Source organism: Terrapene carolina, unplaced genomic scaffold, assembly GCF_002925995.2.
Source record: "Terrapene carolina triunguis isolate 2854851 unplaced genomic scaffold, T_m_triunguis-2.0 Scaffold211, whole genome shotgun sequence".
NCBI lineage: Eukaryota > Metazoa > Chordata > Testudines > Emydidae > Terrapene > Terrapene triunguis.
The window spans coordinates 22,835,323-22,859,103 of NW_020664562.1; the positions used below are offsets into that span (position 1 = coordinate 22,835,323).

General features: G+C 42.3%; 1 protein-coding gene across 3 annotated transcripts in view; it reads left to right on the top strand.

Annotated features, from left to right (window-relative positions):
• The window catches only part of DIPK1A (divergent protein kinase domain 1A), a 50,917-nt gene that overhangs the window by 21,374 nt on the left and 5,762 nt on the right, over positions 1–23,781 (top strand). For 2 of the 3 annotated variants that reach the window (XM_024204610.3, XM_024204612.3), the window contains exons 2-3: positions 20,542–20,676; positions 22,049–22,156. In XM_024204610.3, coding sequence (XP_024060378.2) covers positions 20,542–20,676; positions 22,049–22,156 — 243 coding nt within the window. Of the gene's footprint in view, positions 1–4,634; positions 4,729–20,541; positions 20,677–22,048; positions 22,157–23,781 lie in introns of all 3 variants that reach the window. The other variant, XM_024204611.3, reaches the window with a different exon arrangement.

Below are 23,781 nucleotides of genomic sequence, written 5' to 3' on the forward strand. Positions count from 1 at the left end.
TCACACCATAGCCTGGCCAGTCATGAAACTGGTTTTCAAAGCTGATGCACAGCGCACCTAGCTGTGATCTTCTAATCGCCCTGGTGTCTGGCTGCTCAAAATTGGCCACCAGGCAATTTGCCTCAACCTCCTACCCTGCCATAAACGTCTCCCCCTTACTCTCACAGATATTATGGAACACACAGCAAGCAGCAATAACAATGGGAATATTGGTTGCGCTGAGGTCTAACCTAGTCAGCCAATAGCACCAGCGAGTTTTTAAACGTCCAAAGGCCCATTCTGCAATTGCTCAGTGTTAGGATATAGATATTCAGGCTTGTCTGCAAAGGCCTATACTTTAAGAATTTAGGTATATTCTTATCACTTAGCTAGTTATAGAGGCATAAAAAGAGAGAATCAAAATCACTGTCTGCTGGTGTAAGGGCCTTCTCTTACTGTGACAGTCTGAGGCCCTGTTCTTAGGCTAAGCCTTTGGCTAAGCAGCAGAGGCAGCCATAAGCTGGGAAGCGAACGGTCACATCCTCACATTCCAAACTAGTCACATTAAAATAAGGCCATCTGGGGCTGTTAGAAAGGTGATTGATCTATCATCTCCAGATAAAGGGAAGAGCCTAGAAGATGTAAAAGGAAATTTAGTTTGATAGCATCCTGTCTGGCAAGAACTCACTTATCAATAGCTGGGATGTGAAATCCTCATTTCTGTATTGTTCTATCACAGTAGTCTCTACTTCCCTATTGTTTGTCTGTATAATCTCTATCTGGTTCTGGGATTGTTTCTGTCTGCTGTATAATTAATTTTGTTGGGTGTAAACCAGTTAAGGTGGTGGGATATAATTGGTTAAATAATCATGTTACAATATGTTAGGCTTGGTTAGTTAAATTTCAGTAAAATGATTGGTTAAGGAGTAGCTAAGCAGAACTCAAGTTTTACTATATAGTCTGCAGTCAACGAGGAAGTAATGGGGAGGGGAATGGGAACAGGGTGGGGGAATTCATGTTTTGCTAGTGGGAGGGAAATGGGAACAGGGACACGGGCAAGGCTCTGTGGTGTCAGAGCTGGGAAGGGGGACACTGAGGAAGGAAACTGGAATCATGCTTGCTGGAAGTTCACCTCAATAAACATCAAATTATTTGCACCTTTGGACTTCGGCTATTGTTGCTCTCTGTTCATGCGAGAAGGACCAGGGAAGTGAGTGGGTGAAGGAATAAGCCCTCTAGTACTCAGCCTATAGTTGAACTGCTGCTTGCTACTGTCCAGGCTGCCTGTGTACGGCTTCATGATCCATGGGAGCAAGGGGTAGGCTGGGTCCCCAAGGATAACTATTGGCATTTCAACATCCCCGACAGTAATTTTCTGGTCTGGGAAGTAAGTCCCTTCTTGCAGCTGCTCGAACAGCCCGGCATTCCTAAAGATGCGAGCGTCACGTCTCTTGTGATCTACCAGTGCTTGCAGCACCATTGAGAAGTATCCCTTGCGGTTTATGTACTGGTTGGCAAGGTGGTCCGGTGCCAAGATAGGGATATGCGTTCCATCTCTCGCCCCGCCACAGTTAGGGAATCCCATTGCAGCAAAGCCATCCACTATGAGCTGCACATTTCCCAGAGTCACTACCTTTGCTAGCAGAAGGTCAGTGATTGCATTGGCTACTTGGATCACAGCAGCCCCCACAGTAGATTTGCCCACTCCAAATTGATTCCCGACTGACAGGTAGCAGTCAGGCATTGCAAGCTTCCACAGGGCTATCACCACTCGCTTCTCAACTGTCAGGGCAGTTCTCATCTTGGTATTCCTGCGCTTCAGGGCGGGCGAAAGCAACTCTCAAAGTTCCAGGAAAGTGGCCTTACGTGTGCGAAAGTTTTGCAGCCACTGGGAATCATCCAATACCCACCAGTCTGTGCTTGTTTGCTGGGCCCAGAATCGGCGTTCCACTGTATCAACCTGCCCCACTGCCACCATGATGTCCCAATTGCCACATCCCGTGCTTTCAGGAACATCTGTGTCCATGTCCTCACAATCATCCTCGTGCTAGCGTCTCCTAGCCAGGTTCTGCACATACTGCAGTATAATGCGTGAGGTGTTTACAATGCTCACAACAGCAGCGGTGAGCTGAGCGGGCTGCATGCTTGCCATGATATGGCATCTGCATGGGTAACCAAGGAAAAAAGGCGTGAAATGATTGTCTGCCGTTGCTTTCACGGAGGGAGGGGAGACTGACGACATGTACCGAAAACCACCCACGACAATCTTTTTGCCCCATCAGGTCTCGGGAGCTTAACCCAGAATTCCAATGGGCAGCGGAGACTGTGGGAACTGTGGGCTAGCTACCCACAGTGCACCGCTCCATGAGTCAATGCTAGCCACGGTATTGAGGATGCACTCCGCCGACTTAATGCACTTAGTGGGGACATAGACAATCGACTGTATAAAATCACTTTCTAAAGATCGACTTCTATAAAATCAACCTAATTTCGTAGTGTAGACATACCCTTAGAAATCTCACATTGGTACCTTCTTTGCATTTTGTCAAATCTTCAGTGAAAGTGTTCTTAAAATGAACAACACATGCTGGGTCATCATCCGAGACTGCTGTAACATGAAATATATGGCAGAATGCTGGTAAAACAGAACAGGAGACATACAATTCTCCCCCAAGGAGTTCAGTCACACATTTAATTAATGCATTATTTTTTAATGAGCTTGATCAGCATGGAAGCATGTCCTCTGGAATGGTGGCCGAAGCATGAAGGGGCATACGAATGTTTAGCATATCTGGCATGTAAATACCTTGCAATGCCAGCTACAAAAGTGCCATGCAGGGCCGACGAGATGGGGGGGGAAGCCAGTACAAATTACCGGGGCCTAGCGGTCCGGAAGGGGGCCTGGCTTCCCCGGCTTCCCCCCCTCTCGTCGCCTTACCGGGGCCCGGCGGTCTGGAAAGGGTCCCGGGGCCCGACTTCCCCCCCCTCTCGTCGGCCCTGTTTAGCCCGTCCGCCCTTGCTGGGGGGCCCGAAATTTTTTTTTCACTGGGGCCTGAACCCGCTCTCGGCGGCCCTGGTGCCATGCGAATGCCTGGTCTCACTTTCAGGTGACATTGTAAATAAGAAGCAGGCAGCATTATCTCCCGTAAATGTAAACAAACTTGTTTGTCGTAGCAGTTGGTTGAACAAGAAGTAGGACTGAGTGAATTTGTAGGCTCTAAAGTTTTACACAGTTTTGTTTTTGAGTGCAGTTATGTAACAAAATCTACATTTGTAAGTTGCACTTTCGCAATAAAGAGATTGCACTACAGTACTTGTATGAGGTGAACTGAAAAATACTATTTTTAAAATCATTTTTACAATGCAAATATTTGTAATAAAAATATCAAAAATAAAGTGAGCACTGTACACTTTGTATTCTGTGTTGTAATTGAAGTCAATATATTTGACAATGTAGGAAAAACATTCAAAATATTTAATAAATTTCAATTGGGATTCTATTGTTTAACAGTGCGATTAAAATATTTATTAAGCACAATTTTTTTGAGTTAATCGCGTGAGTTAACTGTGATTAATCAACAGCCCTAATTTTGACTTTATGATCCCCTTAAAGATACATACTGTCATTCAGAGAATGTTTGGTACTCAAGTTTCTGCAATGTCACTTCTTTATTCCTCTAGTGATTATTAAATTTCCCTTCTATAGTTCCATGCTGTTAGATCTGACCTCTACTAAGTTAGGAGGAAAGCATTAAATTAGAACATGCCATCTTAAAATGGCTGTTTTAAAATAATTCCATAAACTGTTAATAGAACATTAAGGTTGAATGAATAAATATCAGTAAACACCAAATTAAGATGCACATGCAACTTTAGCAGTGTCCCCTTGTACTATGTATTATGATATTTAATTATATTATATTTATTTACATTATTTTAATTATATTAGAGCATTATATCTAAAATAATATAGTATCTTACAACTTTTTTCTACAACCATGATTAATTTCCTCCGGAACACGTGAAGATACCCCTTTTCAATAAGGTCTACATATTTTTATGCCAAATTTCAATCCACAGCTAATTTGGCTGTTGATTTATGTGTGTTTTGTTTTATTTTAATAAAAGTTGCAAGTATAATTTTATAATGGGAAAAGTGTGTATTACTTTTCTACCCTCCTACCTGTGCAAAAATGGTCAACTGATTTTATTCAGACTTTCCAAAATAATTCACCTCTGGGCAGAGACCATGCTAGGAAATCTTCTTCAATTAGGTTGTTAGGCTGATGACAGTTCTGCAAATTCAACTGTAGCCAATACTGCTCCCACTACAATAAATTGTATTGTAGTGAAGCATAGATCATTACTACCATCTAATTTGGTATGAAGTTCAAAATCCCTCAAATGATTCTTTTGTGACACTTTGATACATTTAGGATGCAGATGTTAAAATAATAACAAAAAGCATAGGTCCAAAGCTTTAAAAACCCAACTGTTTTCCCTAGCAGGGACTCTAGCCCCCAGGCTTAAAAAATAAGCTAATGATTTAAAAATCAATAGTTTACTCCCAAATTAAATTTTATCATCCGTTCTAATGTGCATGAAGGTTAAGGAACTGGCTGTTGTGGAAACTGAAATCCTCTGTTTATTCACAGGTCAGATACGATGCAGGCAGCCAAAGTGTGAGCTTTCTTACACTGGCCCATTGCTGACCTGAGCCCTGATTTGGAGGGACCACCTTCTATAAGGGTAAGAGGCAATTCAGTCTCCTTACTACAGGTAGTTCTCTCCTAGGCCTTTCTCCATCAGAGATTTCTAATAGTAGTTTACTTTGAGTTTTGTATGTGATGAGCATTTATAGTGTTAATGACTCTTCTTGCTTAGAGAAAATATATGATCTGAACCAGGGGTAGGCAACCTATGGCACGCGAGCTGATTTTGAGTGGCACTCACACTGCCCGGGTCCTGCCCACTAGTCCGGGGGGCTCTGCATTTTAATTTCATTTTAAATTAAGCTTCTTAAACATTTTAAAAACCTTATTTACTTTACCATACAACAATAGTTTAGCTATATAATATAGACTTGTAGAAAGAGACCTTCTAAAAATGTTAAAATGTATTATTGGTGCGAAACCTTAAATTAGAGTGAATAAATGAAGACTTGGCACACCACTTCTGAAAGGTTGCCGACCCCTGATCTGAACCATAGACCCATGATACTATACCCCTTTATTTGGATTATAGAATTAAAATCTTTTCTGTATGGATAATTTCATTATGAGGTTTCTTGCATCTTTCTTTGAAGTGTCTGGTATACTGTCAGTGCTGTCTACTCAACTAGATGGACTATTTTTCTGATCTGATTTGATAATTCTGGTGTTCCTATATAATTCTTCTGTTGTAAGTTGCAGTTTTCTCTAAATAGTTATTTGAGGAAGCGGAGAGGGAGAGAAACTAGGTGTAAGTAAAAGGAGCCTCGAGTATTCGAGTTGTTCTAGGCTACCTGAATCTTTAAAAGTCAGCTTTCTTTAGTAAGAGTTGATTTGGTTAATCTTATTTCATGTTCCTTTCCAAAATGTATATTAAAGGTGTGTAATATCTTGATAAACTACAGGATGAGCATCCACAGAACCCCAGAACAGTTTTAAAAAATTTCAGTAATATTTTTCAAGCATCGTAAGCAAAAGTTTAAGTTCAGTTACTATAAACCACGGTACTTACCCTTTCATAGAAAATTTCAGAGAAGCCAGTAGTTACACATACTTTGAAAAAGTGTTTATATTTTTTAACAACTGTGACTATCGTTTCTAGGTAAATATTCTCTTTGTATTTAAAGGAAAACTGCACTCATTTTATTCTCTCCAGCAATCTAAAAGTCTAAAGGGTAAGAAATGGTTCTCATAATAAATAAAGCATGTTTCATGGGTGACCGTCCTGTTGAAGTGACTTAATTTGCAACACTGGCAGTTTAGGAACAAAAAGCACAACTCTAAGCAAGTTTCAGAGTGTAACATTTCCAATAACTTAAAAATGAAATGTTTTGTAGAAACAAGTTTTGATTGTTAAAACATCATTAAAGCAGCCTGACAATTTTATTTAGTTTCTTACAGCAGTCTGTCACACAGGTGTTGTCACAAATGGCATTTCTTCAACAAGATGGCTACTTGGGCTCAGAGTTGCCAATTTATTTTTCCCAAATACACTTAATGTTTTATTCATGGCAAGTTATACTTCTTACTTATATTGAAGCTTTGGATTTTTGGATGGAGCCAGGTGACGTTCAGTTTTCTTGGAAGACTCAAACAAATCTAAGCGGAATAGATAGGGAGACATGGATATTAAAAATAAGAATGATACTTTCATATCTTGATAGCAGAAGGTGAGAGGACAGACGGTGTTGCAATTCAAGTACTAGACTAGGATTCATGAGATCTGAATTTAGGTCCTTGCTCCGCCACACACTTCCTGTGTGATCTGGGCAAATCCCTAAATCTCTCTATGCCTATTTTCCTATCTGTAAAATGGAGGTGTTAATATTTCCTTGCAAGTATAAACTCATTAATGTTTGTGAGTTGCTAAGGTGCTACAGTGATGGTGTAAAATGTTAATGTACTTTAGGAGTTTAAATCTTATCTCATGGCATTAGGACTGTTGCAATGCTTACAGGTGCATTATTGCTTTTCTATTTAACTTGTTGCATTATGCAGTGTTTGAAAACTCCACCTGTCTGGGCCGACCAAGAAGCTTTCTTTGGTTAGTGCCATCAAGATTTACAAAATAATTATTAAAAAAATGTGTAGTGCAAGAGTTCTCAAACATTCTGATAGTGTGGTCACATCCTAATAGAGATTGGGTAACATTTTCAAAAGCATCGAAGTCACTTTTGAAAATGGGATTTAGACTCCAAAAGCTGGGTCTATGCTACACCGTTAGGTCAATGTAAGTTGCCTTACATCAGCCTATTTGTGCGTGCGTCTACACTCAAATTTGTCTCCAGCCAATGTAAGCACTACATTACAGTGACTCAATAAAACCACCTAATTGAATAGTGTTGAGCCATGGTTGATCTACTGAGGTTGATGCAGTGCAAGTATAGATGCGGCATGACCTATGTCGTCCCTAACAGTCCTCTAGCAGCTGTCCCCAATGCCTGACACTGACCACTCTGCTCACAATTGTGATCTCTGCTGCCCAGGGGCCCCGTAGACCGGAAGCTACCCTCCTTTAGAACTTCTGTGTATTTTTAAAATGCTTTTTCCTGATTGCCCAGCTTTGTGAGCACACAAGCTGTCTCTTGTTTCATGCAATTGCCAACTGACCATGTTGACTCCATGCACTAGACACGCTTCTTTGTGGAGTAGATTGGAGGCGTTGGATCTCCTGGGCCTGTGCGGAGAAGAGACTGTGTGGGCACAGCTATGGATTAGCCATGGAAATGTGGACATCTACGAAAAGATTGCACAGAGAATGCAAGGCAAAGGGATACGATAGGGATCAGCAGCAGTGCCATGTAAAAGCGAAGGAACTGCAGCATGCATACTATAAGGCCAGGGAGGCCAACAATCAGTCTGATGCTAAGCTGCAGACTTACCCTTTTTGTCTTTTTTTTTTTTTTTTTTTAAACACCAAGCTGCATGCCATAATTGGTGGATACTCCATTAGCACCCCTTAGACCACTCTAGATACCTCTGAGGAGCTTGAGACACAGAACTCTGCTGTGAACAGCAAGGAGGAGGGGTGGGGGGGAACACACAGCAGGGAGGTCCAGCTATGCCACCAGCCAGGACCTGTTTTTCAGACTGCACCACAATCTAGTGAGTCCCCCCAGCTGAGCACAGAGTCAATGAAGGGGAAAGAGCCTTGGGTGAGTGTGTGAATGCATTTTTCCTTAGTGTTTAAATGTAAAGATAGCACCGGACCCAACCCCAAATTAGCAGGACAAAGGTATACACTTTTCATTGTTTTGCTCCTACAAGTCAAAGACAGCTGCTCCACCTCTATCCTCCATCCTGGTGGCAACTTTTCCTCCTTTGCCTCACTGTTTTTTCACACCCCTGAGCGCAGCAAGTTGCAGCGCTGTACAGCGCCAGTGTAGCCAAGGCCTCAGACTCAAAACACATCGAGATACAAGTTCATAGCCAATATTCATAACTTCAACTACAAAATGGTACACACATGCAGACAGCATAATTATAACTAGCAAATCATAACCTCTTTATAGACACCTCACACGACAACCTTTGTACAATATTTGCTGCAAATATATAACAGTGGTTGCAACAATGATCTGTACCGTCCCAGTTTATGTCAATAACGTCACAGTAGCTTTCATTACGGTGTCTCTGTGCTGGTGAGTTGGGGCAAGGTCAGCACGCAGATCCAGGAATGTGGCCATTTGCAGCGAGAAGTTCTGCAGCCACTGCTCGTCGTTTCAAAGCAGCCACTGTTCGTCGATTGAATTACTGTCCAATACTACCAGTCAGTGCTCGTTTTTCTCAAGCTCAGGAGTGTTCCTTGACTGTCTGAAACTGCTCTGTGAATGCTACCAACTACCTTGAATTGTTTTTTCACTGTGTTCCTCAGCAATCTATCCTGCAGCTCTGCAAATATTGGAGGATTGTTTGTCCGGTGTTTGCAACATTTGTGACAATACTGAAGAACTCTGTAAGAGATTACAGACTGTGGAAAGGGTCGTGCCCACCTGGGTTTGTGGATTTTTTTTTTTTAAAAAGGCATGAAAATTATGGGATATGAATGGCATTATGGGAGGGAGAAAGTTGCAAGTTGTGAACTTGACCCCTTGCTCCCTGTCACCTGTGTGTGATACTCTTCTCTACTCCACAATACATTTTGAAAATTTCCCAAAAGGCAGCATGCCTGCCAGTAGCTAGTGGCACACTGGGATACTTATCTGCAGCGCACCATACTTTGCATTAAAATAAGCACTCCTGGTGAGTACATGCAACACTGATGCAAGCAGCCAAGTATGCACAAGCGATATACTTACTGCAGCGGCTTTACGCTGAAATAAGTTGAATTGACTTAAGTTTGTAGTGAAGACATGGCCTGAGTCATTTAGGTTCTTTTGACAATTTTATCCAATATCTTGTGGGACACCTTCCCTCTCCATTCACAATCACACAATCATCTGCTTTTCCATTCATTATGTCAAAAAATCCGTGTGGTTGCTACAACAGTTGCTTTCATGGAAAAGTAATATTAGCAGAATGCAAAACTAAGGACTGACACTTACCCAAATGAAAAGGAGAGGTGACATTATGAGAAGGGTTTCTGCACTATATCTTGCATTCCTGCTCCTTTTTGGGACCCGATACTTCCTTACACCAACTACTGACAAATGTACATGGGTGTCAAAATATGTTCCCTAACAATCTTTAGAACTTTATGGAATGTATCAAAGTACCTGAGGGGATGCATACACTGAAGTCTGATGCAAGATACTATGGAGGGAGGGGGGGGGGGGGGGAAATGTAGATGAAGTCTTGCAAGAGTGACCACTTTGTGGGTAGAGGCTGAAATGTATGGCTTCTAGTATTGTTAAGGAATGTAGTACCTACATTTTGAAAGTGTGTGTGGAAATCACAGTGTTCCTGTCTGTTTATAACTGTTCCTTTGATACTATTGAGTTTTCTAGAAAACTATATGTGTTAAAGGGGAAAAATTCATCTATTGGAGCCAAATAAGCAACACCAGATGGAATCTTTGAGACATAATTATTGAGCTGCTTCTCTGGAGTTGTTACTCTGAAAGAGGGAAATGGGGACCATGATTTGGACACTTGCAGAATATGTCACTATTGTGGCATATCTAGTGTTGCTTAGCTGATCGCACAGCTTCAGTGGCAAAATGTCATGGCTATGAATGAAAGCAGCAAACATCTGTTCTTGACACTTATGTAACTGTAGGATACAAGGTGAACAAGACTGCATCAGATTGAAACTTCAGGGAGAAATAAGTCAGCAGAATGTAACTGGGCAAACTAGAATTTGGGTAGAACACTTTGGATAACAATCCATGATTTATGTTCCCTGGGATCTTTAATGACTGCAAGCTGTTGGGACTCCAATTCTTTCATCTGAAAAACTGAACCTTCTTTAGCACACTGTGCTCTTTAACACTATGCCGGGGTATTGGTTCAGTATCTGAAACGAAAAGCCTTCTAAAGAGCCTTCTATCAGTTCCTGCAGCATGCAGGGCTTTCTTTGGAAGTCTTGCATCCCAGCTACGAGTTAAGGACAATTCTGCTTACCTTGAGAGAGTACTACTCTATAATAGTGAAATTATTTGGAATAGGAACCATTTTGACATCACAATAAGATGCCACTGACAGTGGGTTGTATATATAATTACCCCATTGTCCCGAGCAGCTAGTCCAAATTTGGTGCCCTATGTGTATTGCAGTTGGGAGTAGAGAGTGACAATGGAATCTTTCTTTTTTCCCCTTCAATGCAGTCTTGTTTATTTACAAGGAATTTACAAAGTCCTGTTTCTCTGAATACAGGAGGAACCAAAAAAACAAAAGGAGATATTTTCTTTGTTTAGATCACCAAGCCTCGTTAGCCAGCAGCAGACCCCAAAACTCCCTCTCTAGCTTCTTCCAGCGTTGTACTCCATGCTTCTCCTGGCTGTCTCTCTCTCCCAGGCTACGTCTACACTTGCAGATGTAGAGCACTATGAGTTAAACCATCCCTCAGAGACAGCAGCAGGGAAAGCGCTGCTGTGTGTTCACACTGTGCTCCTTGTGACTGTGGAGCATGTCCACATTAGCAGCTCTTGCAACGCCACAGAGAGCAGTGCATCATGGTAGCTATCCCAGTTTGCAAGTGGCTGCAGCTGTGGGAAGGGTTTGCAATGCCTAATGCGGGGCAGGCACAGCATCACATGATGCAGGTTTCCCAATCCTATTTTTCCAGGGCATCCTACTAGATTGCCAGCTGCTTTTCAAATGGGGAGGAGTAATGTGACAGGGAGTGTGTTGTGTGTATGTGGGGAGCGAGACAGTGTGTTTTGGGGGGAAGAGAGTGTGTCAGCATGCTGTCTTGTAAGTTCAGACAGCTGCAGGAGGAAGGTGGAAACCCTGACATCAGCCCCCACCCCCGTCTTTCTCTCTCTCACATATATAGACACACACACGTCCCGGAGCAGATAAGCATGCCGGCTGTCAGAAACAGGGGATATCTGCATGCCTGCAGCCCAGTTCAAAACAATGATGAGAGTGGCCACTTGACTTCGTAGTCCACACTGACACCCCGGCGCTTCAGCTGGGAGCAGAAAGCTCTATCCTTCTTGTAGAAGTGGATTACCAGGGGTGCTCCAGCTGCGGAGTCCAGCCGTTCTAAGTGCTTTGCCAGTGTGGACACCCCAGGAGTTAGGGTGCCAGGGGCTGATTTAATGCACTCTAACTTGCAAGTGTAGACAAGGCCCCAGTCTCTTGCATCTCTCTGGAGCATACACACGTTCTCTTTAACCCAAACAATACTCAGAAAAGCCCCTCCACCTAGCAGTCCGAATTTCGGGGCATACTCTATTATGGGATGGGCAAACTTTTTGGCTTGAGGGCCACAGCGGGGTTCTGAAACTGTATGGAGGGCCGGGTAGGGAAGGCTGTGCCTCACCAAACAGCCTGGCCCCTACCCCCTATCCACCCCCTTCCACTTCCTGCCCCCTGACTGTCCCCCTCAGAACTCCTGACCATCCAACCCCCCCCTGCTCCTTGTCCCCTAACCACCCTCCCGGGACCCCACCCTCTATCCAACCCACCCCGCTCCCTGTCTCCTGACTGCCCTGACCCCTATCCACACCCCCACCCCCTGACAGGCCCCCCGGGACTCCCACCCCTTCCAACCGCTCCCTGTCCCCTGACTGCCCCCCCAGGATCGCCTCCCCCTTACCATGCTGCTCAGAGCACCAGGACTGGCAGCCGCACCGCCCAGCTGGAGCCAGCCATGCCACCGCGCTGCCCGGCAGGAGCTCGCAGCCCCGCCGGCCAGAGTGCTGGCGGCACGGCGAGCTGAGGCTGCGGGGGAGGGGGAACAGCAGGAGAGGGGCTGGGGGCTTGCCTCCCCGGCCGGGAGCTCAAGGGCCGGGCAGGAAGGTCCAGCTCTATTATGTCTTGTTGTAGGTGGGTCTCCTTATTTGTCTCTTATAACTATTTTAAATGAAAGGTGTGTTCACACCCATCAGTGTCAATGAGATTTAATCAAACCCATAACAACAGCTTCATAATGTTTGGCATTATTCCTTCTTATGGATAGGGTGACCATATTTCCCTATGCTGAATATGGGACATCTGGTAAAATTACTCATATTCAAGCAAGTTGAACGGCAATCAATCAGAATTATACAGTACAAATGTTCAAATTGACATCCCTGCTAAAAAGAAATATGGCATAGTTCTCATAGACTTTAAGGTCAGAAGGGACCATTATGATCATCTAGTCTGACCTGCACAATGCAGGCCACAGTATCTCACCCACCCAGTCCTGTAACAAACCCCTAACCTATGTCTGAGTTATTGAAGTCCTCAAATCGTGGTTTAAAGACCTCAAGGTGCAGAGAATCCTCCAGCAAGTGACCCGTGCCCCACGCTGCAGAGGAAGGCGAAAAACCTCCAAGGCCTCTGCCAATCTGCCCTGGAGGAAAATTCCTTCCCGACCCCAAATATGGCAATCAGCTAAACCCTGAGCATGTGGGCAAGACTCACCAGCCAGCACCCAGGAAAGAATTCTCTGTAGTAACTCAGATCCCACCCCATCTGACATCCCATCACAGGCCATTGGGCATATTTACCGCTAATAATCAAAGATAAATTAATTACCAAAATTTAGGCTATCCCATCATATCATCGCCTCCATAAACTTATCAAGCTTAGTCTTGAAGCCAGATATGTCTTTTGACCCCACTACTCCCCTTGGAAGGCTGTTCCAGAACATCACTCCTCTAATGGTTAGAAACCTTCGTCTGATTTCAAGTCTAAATTTCCTAATGTCCAGTTTATATCCATTTGTTCTTGTGTCCACATTGGTACTAAGCTTAAATAATTCCTCTCCCTCCCTGATGTTTATCCCTCTGATATATTTATAAAGAGCAATCATATTTCCCCTCAGCCTTCTTTTGGTTAGGCTAAACAAGCCAAGCTCTTTGAATCTCTTTTCATAAGACAAGTTTTCCATTCCTCTGATCATCCTAGTAGCCCTTCTCTGTACCTGTTCCAGTTTGAATTCATCCTTCTTAAACATGGGAGACCAGAACTGCACACAATCTTCCAGATGAGGTCTCACCAGTGCCTTGTATAACGGTACTAACACCTCCTTATCTTCACTGGAAATACCTCGCTTGATGCATCCCAAGACCGCATTAGCTTTTTTAACGGCCATATCACATTGGCGGCTCACAGTCATCCTGTGATCAACCAATACTCTGAGGTCCTTCTTCTCCTCTGTTACTTCCAACTGATGCGTCCCCAATTTATAACAAAAATTCTTGTTATTAATCCCCAAATGCATGACCTTGCACTTTTCACTATTAAATTTCATCCTATTACTATTACTCCAGTTTGCAAGGTCATCCAGATCTTCCTGTATGATATCCCGGTCCTTCTCTGTATTGGCAATACCTCCCAGCTTTGTGTCATCCGCAGACTTTATTAGCACATTCCCACTTTTTGTGCCAAGGTCAGTAATAAAAAGATTAAACAAGCTTGGTCCCAAAACTGATCCCTGAGGAACTCCACTACTAACCTCCTTCCAGCCTGACAGTTCACCTTTCAGTATGACCCGTTGTAGTCTCCCCTTTACCAGTTCCTTATCCACCTTTCAATTTTCATATTGATCCCCGTCTTTTCCAATTTAGCTAATAATTCCCCACGTGGAACCGTATTAAATGCCTTACTGAAATCGAGGTAAATTAGATCCACTGCATTTCCTTTGTCTAAAAAATCTGTTACCTTCTCAAAGAAGATCAGGTTGGTTTGACATGATCTACCTTTTGTAAAACCATGTTGTATTTTGTCCCAATTACCATTAACCTCAATGTCCTTAACTACTTTCTCCTTCAAAATTTTTTCCAAGACCTTGCATACTACAGGCCTATAGTTACCCGGATCACTTTTTTTCCCTTTCTTAAAAATAGGAACTATGTTAGCAATTCTCCGGTCATACGGTACAACCCCTGAGTTTACAGATTCATTAAAAATTCTTGCTAATGGGCTTGCAATTTCATGTGCCAGTTCCTTTAATATTCTTGGATGAAGATTATCTGGGCCCCCCGATTTAGTCCCATTAAGCTGTTCAAATTTGGCTTCTACCTCGAATGTGGTAATCTCTACCTCCATATCCTCATTCCCATTTGTCATCCTACCATTATCCCTAAAATCCTCATTAGAACATAAGAACATTAGCTTAATTAAAGACTGAGGAAAAGTATTTGTTTAGATATTGGGCCATGCCTACTTCCACACTAGATTATCCTTAACCTCCACTCCATCCTCAGTGTTTAGCAGTCCCACTTCTTCTTTCTTTGTTTTCTTCTTATTTATATGGCTGTAGAACCTTTTACTATTGGTTTTAATTCCCTTTGCAAAGTCCAAATCTACATGGCTTTTGGCCTTTCTGACTTTATCCCTACATGTTCAGATCTCAATAAGGTAGCTTTCCTTGCTAATCCCTCCCATCTTCCACTCCTTGTAGGCTTTCTGCTTTTTCTTAATCACCTCTCTGAGATGCTTGCTCATCCAACTTGGTCTACACCTCCTGCCTATGAATTTCCCCCCCTTTCTTGGGATGCAGGCTTCTGATAGTTTCTGCAACTTTGACTTGAAGTAATTCCAGGCCTCCTCCACCTTTAGATCCACAAGTTCTTCAGTCCAATCCACTTCCCTAACTAATTTCCTTAATTCTTTAAAGTTAGCCCTTTTGAAATCAAAAACCCTAGTCCCAGATCTATTTTTGTTTATCCTTCCATCTAGTTTGAACTGAATTAGCTCATGATCACTCAAACCAAGGTTGTCCCCTGTAACCATTTCTTCTATGAGGTCCTCACTACTCACCAAAACTAAATCTAAAATGGCATCCCCTCTTGTTGGTTTCAGCTACTTGATGAAGGAATCCATCAGCTATCGCAACCAGGAAAATCTGAGCCTTATGATTATTACTAGTACTTGTCCTCCAGTCTATATCAGGGAAGTTAGTCTCCCATGATCACACAATTCCCATTAGTATTTATTTCATTAAAAACATTAAAGAGGTCTCAATCCATATGCAAATTGGATCCCGGAGGTCTGTAGCACACCCCAAGCACTATCCCAGGGGAGGCTCTAGTAGCTTTCTTTCCCAATGTGATTTTTGCCCAGACAGATTCTGTTTTATCCATTCCATCACTTCTTATTTTTTTACAGTCTACCTCATCATTGATATACAATGCTACTCCACCACCTTTGCCTTTATTTCTGTCTTTCCTAAACAGCACATACCCTTCAATACCTGTACTCCAGTCATGACTACTATTCCACCATGTTTCTGTTATCCCTATAATATCTGGTTTCACTTCCTGCATCAGTAGCTCTAGTTCCTCCATTTTGTTACCTAGGCTCCTTGCATTAGTGTACAAACATCTTAATTTTTGCCATTCGGCTTCACTGACATTCTTTACCCGATTAGGCACAGACATTCTACCACCAGTATCACCTATTAGACTGGTATCTACACTACCCTTCCTCTTTATGTCCATTCATATACCCACGGCTGTATCCTTTCTTAGTTCGTTTTCTTCCCTCTCAATGGTAAATTCCAGCGTGGAGATTACCTGGACATCTCCCAACCATCTCCCCCAAATTCCTAGTTTAAAGCTCTCTTAATCAGTTGTGCCAGCCTCCATCCTAGAAGTCTATTTCCCTCCTTACTCAGGTGAAGTCCATCCCGAGAGAACAGTCCTCTGTCCATGACTGCTTCCCAGTGGCCATACATCCCAAAGCCCTCCTTATAGCACCACTGCCTGAGCCATCTGTTGATCGCCGTAATCTTGTCACACCTTTGTCGCCCTTCTCTAGTTTGATTCTTTTTATTTATCTTCTTATCATTAAGACTTATGGGATCGCCGGGGGAGAGGTGACCCATACACCTCTCTCACGTGTGTGTGTGTGTGTGTGTGTGTCCGACCGACCCTGGGCCCCTGGACGGACTCGCCTTTCCTAGTACTTGGTGCCGCGTGTTCCCGAGGTAACATTTGGAGGAGGGCATGCAAGGTCACATGCACTACCACCACCCCAGATTTCTGCCAGAGTTCACACCAGAATGTGGCCAGCTTTCAGCACTGTGCGGGAGGGAAGGGACGGGAGCTGCTTCCAGCCGCAGGAGTGGGAGGGGGAGGGGGAAGGGAAGGGATGACCTGGCCCGTGTCTTTGCAGAGCTCATGTCTTCCCCCACCGCCCTGTGGCTGGAAGCAGCTCCCGTCCCTTCCTGCCCGCACAGTGTTGAAAGGCAGCTAATACCTCCTGTTGGCTGCTGCTGGCCACCGACATAACCCAGCCACCTCCTGTCTTTCTGTCCCTGCACCCCCCTGCAGCTACAGCGAGAGCAGGAAGGGGTTAAGCCCTAAGGCTGCATTGTGCACCAGGGCCCAGGGAACCTGACTGCAGGAGCTTCAGCGAACCCGGCCAGGTAGGTCGCTCAGCAGCAGAGGGTGCCTAGGGGACAGAGAAGCCCTGCTGTCCCTGGGGGCAGCACCCAGGGTGGGAGGGGGCAGGTGAAGAGGGTGCCTGGAGGTCTGCTGTGGAGCCTGCAGATTCAGGGCATGAACAGGCTGGAAATGACACACACACCCCACCACTCCAGAGCTTGGCTGAGGGGCGGAGAGGCTACCCTGTGCTGGCACTATGTGGGGCTTTGACTCCTCCTGGCCAGCACCCCGGGCCACAGTGTCTTGGGCTTGCCTGGGGCACTGGCCCAGCCAGAGTAAGTGGTGGAAGGAAGGAGCCTGCCAGTGAGCTGAGCACTCCAACTAGGGGTTGGTTCTCCACACAGCACTGGGAGCAGGATGTGCCCTGCCGGGGGAGATATGGAGGAGCAGCAGGAATGTGTGTGTGTGTATGAAGGGGCAAAGCAGGGAGCAGACAGTGAGAGGGGGAGCACATAAATGGTGGACAATAGAGGTGACACGTAACCAGCCGCTGCCTAGGACCTGCCCTCACTCACTGGCTGCCACAGCATGCAGTCATTGCTGGTCGGAAACGGGACAGGGAGTGAGGCCCTGCTGGCTGAGAGCCGGCACTCAGCAGGGGCTGCACTGATGGACCAGCAGGGGGAGCGGCCGGCCCCGCACACTGCAACTTTGCCCTGCCACCAGCCTTGCACCCCCATTGTTGGCCACTGGACCCTCCCACTCACCGCTGGTGGGCGGATAGCTGGCAAGCAGGGATCCAGCCAGCAGCAGGACCCACGAGTACTGATGTGGAAGGGAGGAGGGAAACAGAAAATACGAGACAATTTGCCCATTTTTAAGAAAAAGTCAGGACACCTGTAGGAGGCCTTAAATATAGGACTGCCCCCTTTAAAAACAGGACGTCTGGTCACCCTACTTACAGACTTTGTTCAGTGGCAAAACTTAACTAAATTGATATTTAAATTGTTCTTAGTAGTCTTCAGAGCTAACACCCAATTGAGATGAAAAGGAGCAGTATCTGCTGAGTTTGTGGACTCGGGTAGACTTCACTTCATTGGTTTACACTAGGTTCATGTTCTGAAGGTTTTCTTCACAACTGTAAGGGTTAGACTTAGGTGTGTGTTAAAAATTAAAATCTTAGATTTGGAGGGGAAAATAGCAGCCGCCACAGAAAAGTACCAAGTAACACTTGCCTTTGCAGAGGCATAAATGAATGTAGGAACAGAGTAAAATAGTTTTTGTTTCTGCCCTAAATGCTGCCACAGAATATCTCCTACTTTGGTCACGATTCTGACCAGGCTTAGTTCCTCTTCAAGTTCCCATCACAACAGAGCCAGAGTAAGGCACTACAGGCCTTTGCCCAGGGTCCCCATTTCTAGAGTCGTGATAAGTTCAGCTTTAATTTTTCATAGATTAGAAAAGGAAATCAAGCTTTCCTGCTTTTTCTACTCGCACTGGTTTCTTTATTTTGAATGAACTAGTCACTGAACTGAAGAGCGCTGAATAAATTGAAATGAAGACACTATTTTGTCTGCCTTTGAGGAAGAGGCTACTTCTGTTAAAAGCTGGTTTAGCACTGCAGCAAACTCTTGTTCCATGTGCGTAGCCAGTGACTTCTACCAATTCAGTAGTTTGGCTTTCTCTAATACCTCAGTAGCAAGCATGTACTACTTTAATTTAATTTAAATTATTTTAATAGATTATAATAAATTTCGGCCTTAACTTAGGTTGTTATAATTGCTAATTTAATTTTAAATGGGTTTATATTAAAAGAAATGTATTTAATTTAAATTAAAAATTCAGTTTAAATAAAAAAAATATTTTTATTAAAAAAATCATTGATTTTTATCCACCCTGTTTCTAGATCTTACAGTTGAAGAAAAGCTTATAAATGTGACTTGAGTGTAACTGATGACTGCCTGCATGTTCAGACAGCCTGAAACAATAATTTCAAGAGGCGTGAACTGACAAATGCTAACAAATAGACACAAGAAAAACACACAAACAAAAACAAAAAAACCCATCCTAAACCAAAACTGTGGAACAAATAAGACACATGCTATTCCACCACTCATTCACATTGCTTTGTGTTGCATCACATCCATTGTCTATATATGCTCTATTTAGAATAGGAGGTTCTTGGCAAAAGAATCTTCCTTTTTATACTTGTTTCCAAGTGTCTAGCAAGTAGAAATAAAACTAAATAGACCACTAATTAGAAGATATCTGGAAAACAAAAGTAATATGTCATGGCGATTTTTATTTTCCTTCAGGGAAAAGTGTGTTGGAATATAATTATGAAAGCTAATGATATTTAAAGTAAAATCAGTACAGTACTAAAAGCAGAGGGTTTTTTTTTTTAATATTTATTTAAAAAAAAAAAGATAATCTACTTTGTTTAAAAAAAAAAAACACAAGGAGTCCAGTGGCACCTTCCAGACTAACAGATTTATTTGGGCATAAGCTTTCATGGGTAAAAAACCCACTTCTTCAGATGCATGGAGTGAAAGTTACAGATGCAGGGATTATATAATGACACATGAAGAGAAGGGAGTACCTCACAAGTGGAGAACCAGTGTACTTTGTTTAGATTTCCAGCAAATTCTGTCTTTATTCTCCTTTGTAAGATCGCATTTTAGATTGAAGTATGTTATGCTAAGATGCTTAAACAATTTTGTATATTCTCTTTGACTGGTTTAATTTAAAGACACTATCATTTACAGCAATCCAATATTACAGAGCTCTCTCTCCTGGAATTGCTATCTCCAGCTGAAACTGGTATTCATATTTGGTGTGGGTGGACCTTTAAAGGCCTCTGGTTGTGATTTAAGAACAAGAACCTTCAGAAACAATCTTTTATGTACTTTACTACCTCTCATATCCATGCTCTTGCTTTCCCATCTTTCCTTTCCTTGCATGCCTGCCAAGTCTCACTGTTTCTCTATACAAAGCACAGATTTCATGTGGCTGAAGAAGAATGAACAGGCATTTTACATTTACGTAATCTGAATGCTCACTCTTTATGTTGCCAAGACTGGTCTCTGCTGTTCTGTTCTCTCCAACACTTTCTGCTGTTCCTGAGTGCAAAATCAGATCATGAGCACTCCAGATTATCAGGAAGAAAAAGCTAAATGGCCAAATGGCCAGATCAGCCTCTATCCCTGCTTGTTTGTTTTTTTAAGCCGGACAGCAGCAACCCACCCTCAAACATTAAAAACCCAAACAACCTTCCCTTGTCCAAAGGGATAACATGTAGTTGATGGGGTGGAAGCAGCCAGAAAATGAAAATATGGCAATGTAGAAGACAGTTGGAGATCAGAATAGTACATGGAACTTTCCATCACCCTCCTTTGAATTCCACTAATTAGCCACATAATGGAAAGTGTTCAAACACATGGGAATTATTTCCTTCTACACCACCACCCTCCATATACTGATGATTTCAAATTTATTTTTCATCTGGATTAGGTTATATCTTTCATTAGTTTCTGCTCTGTTGGAACTGATTTTCCAGAAGTAGCGCTTCTAAGTAACTGACAATAAATGCTTCTTCCAGGTGGACTGGCATAGGTGGAAGTAGTAGAAATTTGGCAGTTTCAGTTTTTTTACAATTTGGTAAACTTTTACCAACCCTCCCTTTGGTCTCATTTTTCCAATTTCTATTATCAGAGTCCTTCTTTTTCCCCTATAGCTGGCATCCAGCACCAGTTCTGTTTGATCCTGGAACTTAGTGTTCTAAAAGGATACTACACATTAATAAAAAAGATGACTGGATTTTATATAGAGTTTTTGTAAAGACTGAATGGCAAATCATGTTAGGACAATGGAAGCAGTTCAGCCTATTCCTGAATTAATTACCTTCATGTTTTTCTTTTATATCTTCAGGTTCGCTTCTCATATATGCGAATGAAGTATCTCTTCATCTCTTGGCTAGTAGTATTTATTGGCAGCTGGATTATATATGTTCAGTACTCCACTTACACAGAGCTATGCAGAGGTCATGACTGTAAGAAAATAATAGTAAGTATATTTATATGTCCTGTTTGTTAAGCTTTTTTATCATCTTTGAATCTACTTTTGAATTATTCAGTAGTTTCCATCAAAAAGTAATATTTACTATTACGTTATGCAAATACAATAATCCTAATTTCAGTTACCTACAGCTAAAACCAATTATTTTTGTACTTTATTTTCTCATTGATTCAATGGCTGAGTTGTAAACTGCCATGTGATCAAATTCACTTTGTGACGCTTTTGTTGTGGGAGAATCAATTATAATTGATATACTAATTTTAAGTTAGTGATTCCGCTGCCTTTGTTTAACTCCTTCTGATGAGTTAAAAATGATGCATGCTGCTAGAGTACCCACAAGACACTCAGGTAGAATCTCACTCTTATAAGAGAGAAGCAGCTGGCAGTGTGTTCTCCACAGGGGCCCTGTAGATCTGAAACTTTCTCCTTCACAGTCCAAAATAATTTTAGTTTATTGGCTTTTTAGGGCATGCTGTCCATTTGTTTTCCCTGGCTGCAAGGGATTGGGAGGACTTTGGTGAAAGATTGTAAAGATCTTAAATATGTTTTTGTTTGCTGGTCTATTATACCTTAATTATTAGTCAAAGGGGAGTTGCTAGAATAATCTAATCTTATACTTGTATTTTTAAAATGTGTCAGAGTACCTATACCAAAACATAGACATCCTTTTTTACTGAAAGAATATACAGATTAAAAGAAATAATACTATGAACTCAATGGCAGGCTGTTCCTTTTTCTATTATTTCAGAATGGTGAAATTTGAGGATTCCACGTGGAAGTAGAAATACATATTAGCAGACCCCCATGTAAAAGCAGAGATACGTGTTAGCAGATGCCTTAACAAGTTTGAGGCATTAGCAATCATTGTGCTTCTTACATTCACCACCTTCCTCTCCCCTCCCCTCCCCCCCCCAAGGCATCTTCTGGCACCATCTAGCATGTAGTTTTGTTTTGTTTGTTTCTTGTTTTCGGTAAGTCTCTTCTGATCGAGTGTAAAAGCTCCCAGTCTGTCTCCCAGTTTGAATCATTGACCCAATAAGGCCCTGATCTTGCAAACTGCTCCATGCAGGTAGACCCCTGGGCCTGCACAGAGCCCCATTAGCTTCAATATTCTGCTGTATTCTATTCTATATAGGGTCCCCATGCAGATGCAGGGGGTTCACCTCTGCAGAGCAACTTGCAGAATTGGGACATATCTGAATTTTTTTTTGTACCACAGACACGTTTCAGAGTTTGTACAGCTTTCCCCCCCTCATTTTACAGGATAAAAGCATAGATATTGGAAAAGCCAACAGGTGTATTGTTTCCTCTTTCTATTCTTCAGTTCTTTCTAGAAACTATTTTCCTCTTTGTCTTTCAGTGTGATAAATATAAGACTGGAGTTATTGATGGATCAGCATGTAGTAGTCTTTGCGCTAAAGAAACACTGTATTTTGGAAAATGTTTGTCAACAAAACCCAATAACCAGGTATGACTTTATTTATATGAGCTAATCATATGATTCTTTATCTAAACCAGGTTTGGGGTTTGTTTGGTTTTTGCAGAATATTAAACAGACCTTATTGTAAAATGACTTGACTTCAGTTAAATTTTTACTTATTTAAAGTTTTGCTCACTGAGATATTCAAGGGATGAGAATTTTAAACTAGGGATCCTGTTGGCACTGCATTTATAATCCCATTCTAAAAGTGAGAAATCTGAGCTGTCAACCAATATAGAACTCTATCTTAGAAACAGGAGACAACAATTCAGAATAATGTTTGATTCCATTTTACAAGGATTATACTTGTCTGAATTTTGTATTTAATTCACATTTCTGTTTCCATGAAATAGGATGTTTGCCACTCAATCATTTTTAACTCTAGGCATTTTAAATCCAATATGCTAGGTTCAGCAAATCTGTGATAAATTGGGTGGTGGGGGAAATGAGGACAGAGATTTACCTTTTACAGTGATTTAGATAAATACTACAGTCCAATAAATGTATAGATTTGGTATTTCTTAGTGTATTTGATGATTTGGCATATCATATTATACAGATGTGTATGTATGCTTTGTAATACTGTGTAACACTCTACTTCTCTAATTTTACACATGCCACTTTTAAAATACTGAAACTTTAAATGTACAATAAACCTATACTTGGTGTGGACCCTGCACTAGAGCAGCTATGAAATCCCATTTCATAATCCCAACTATATATATAAAATGATGGGGTTTAAATTAGCTGTTACCACTCAAGAAAGAGATCTTGGAGACATTGTGGATAGTTCTCTGAAAACATCCACTCAATGTGCAGCGGCAGTCAAAAAAGCGAACAGAATGCTGGGAATAATTAAGAAAGGGATAGATAATAGGACAGAAAATATCATGTTGCCGCCATATAAATCCATGGTACACCCATATCTTGAATACTATGTGCAGATGTGGTCGTCCCATCTCAAAAATTATATATTGGAATTGGAAAAGGTTCAGAAAAGGGCAACAAAAATGATTAGGGGTATGGAACAGCTTCCGTATGAGGAGAGATTAATAAGACTGGGACTTTTCAGCTTGGAAAAGAGACGGCTAAGGGGAGATATGATTGAAGTCTATAAAATCATGACTGGTGTAGAGAAAGTAGAAGGAAACTTAAGGAAGTGTTTTGTTTACTACTTCTCATAACACAAGAACTAGGGTCACCAAATGAAATTAATAGGCAGCAGGTTTAAAACAAATAAAAGGAAGTATTTCTTCACACAACGCACAGTCAGCCTGTGGAACTCCTTATCAGAGGATGTTGTGAAGGCCAAGACCATAACAGGGTTCAAAAAAGAACTAGATACAGATGCCCCTTGGGTTATGCAAACCCGACTTATGCAAATCCGCACTTATGGAAAAAGTTCCGTAAGCTAGAAATAGGAGGTCTTTTTTTTTTTCCTTTGTAATGGTTGGGTATACATTTCCGCCTTACGCAAAATTTGAGTTACGCGAGGCGTTCCGGAACCGAACACTTGCGTAAGTTGTGGAGTGTCTGTAAATTCATGGAAGATAGGTCCATCAATGGCTATTAGCCAGTATGGGCAGGAATGGTGTCCCTAGCCTGTTTGCCAG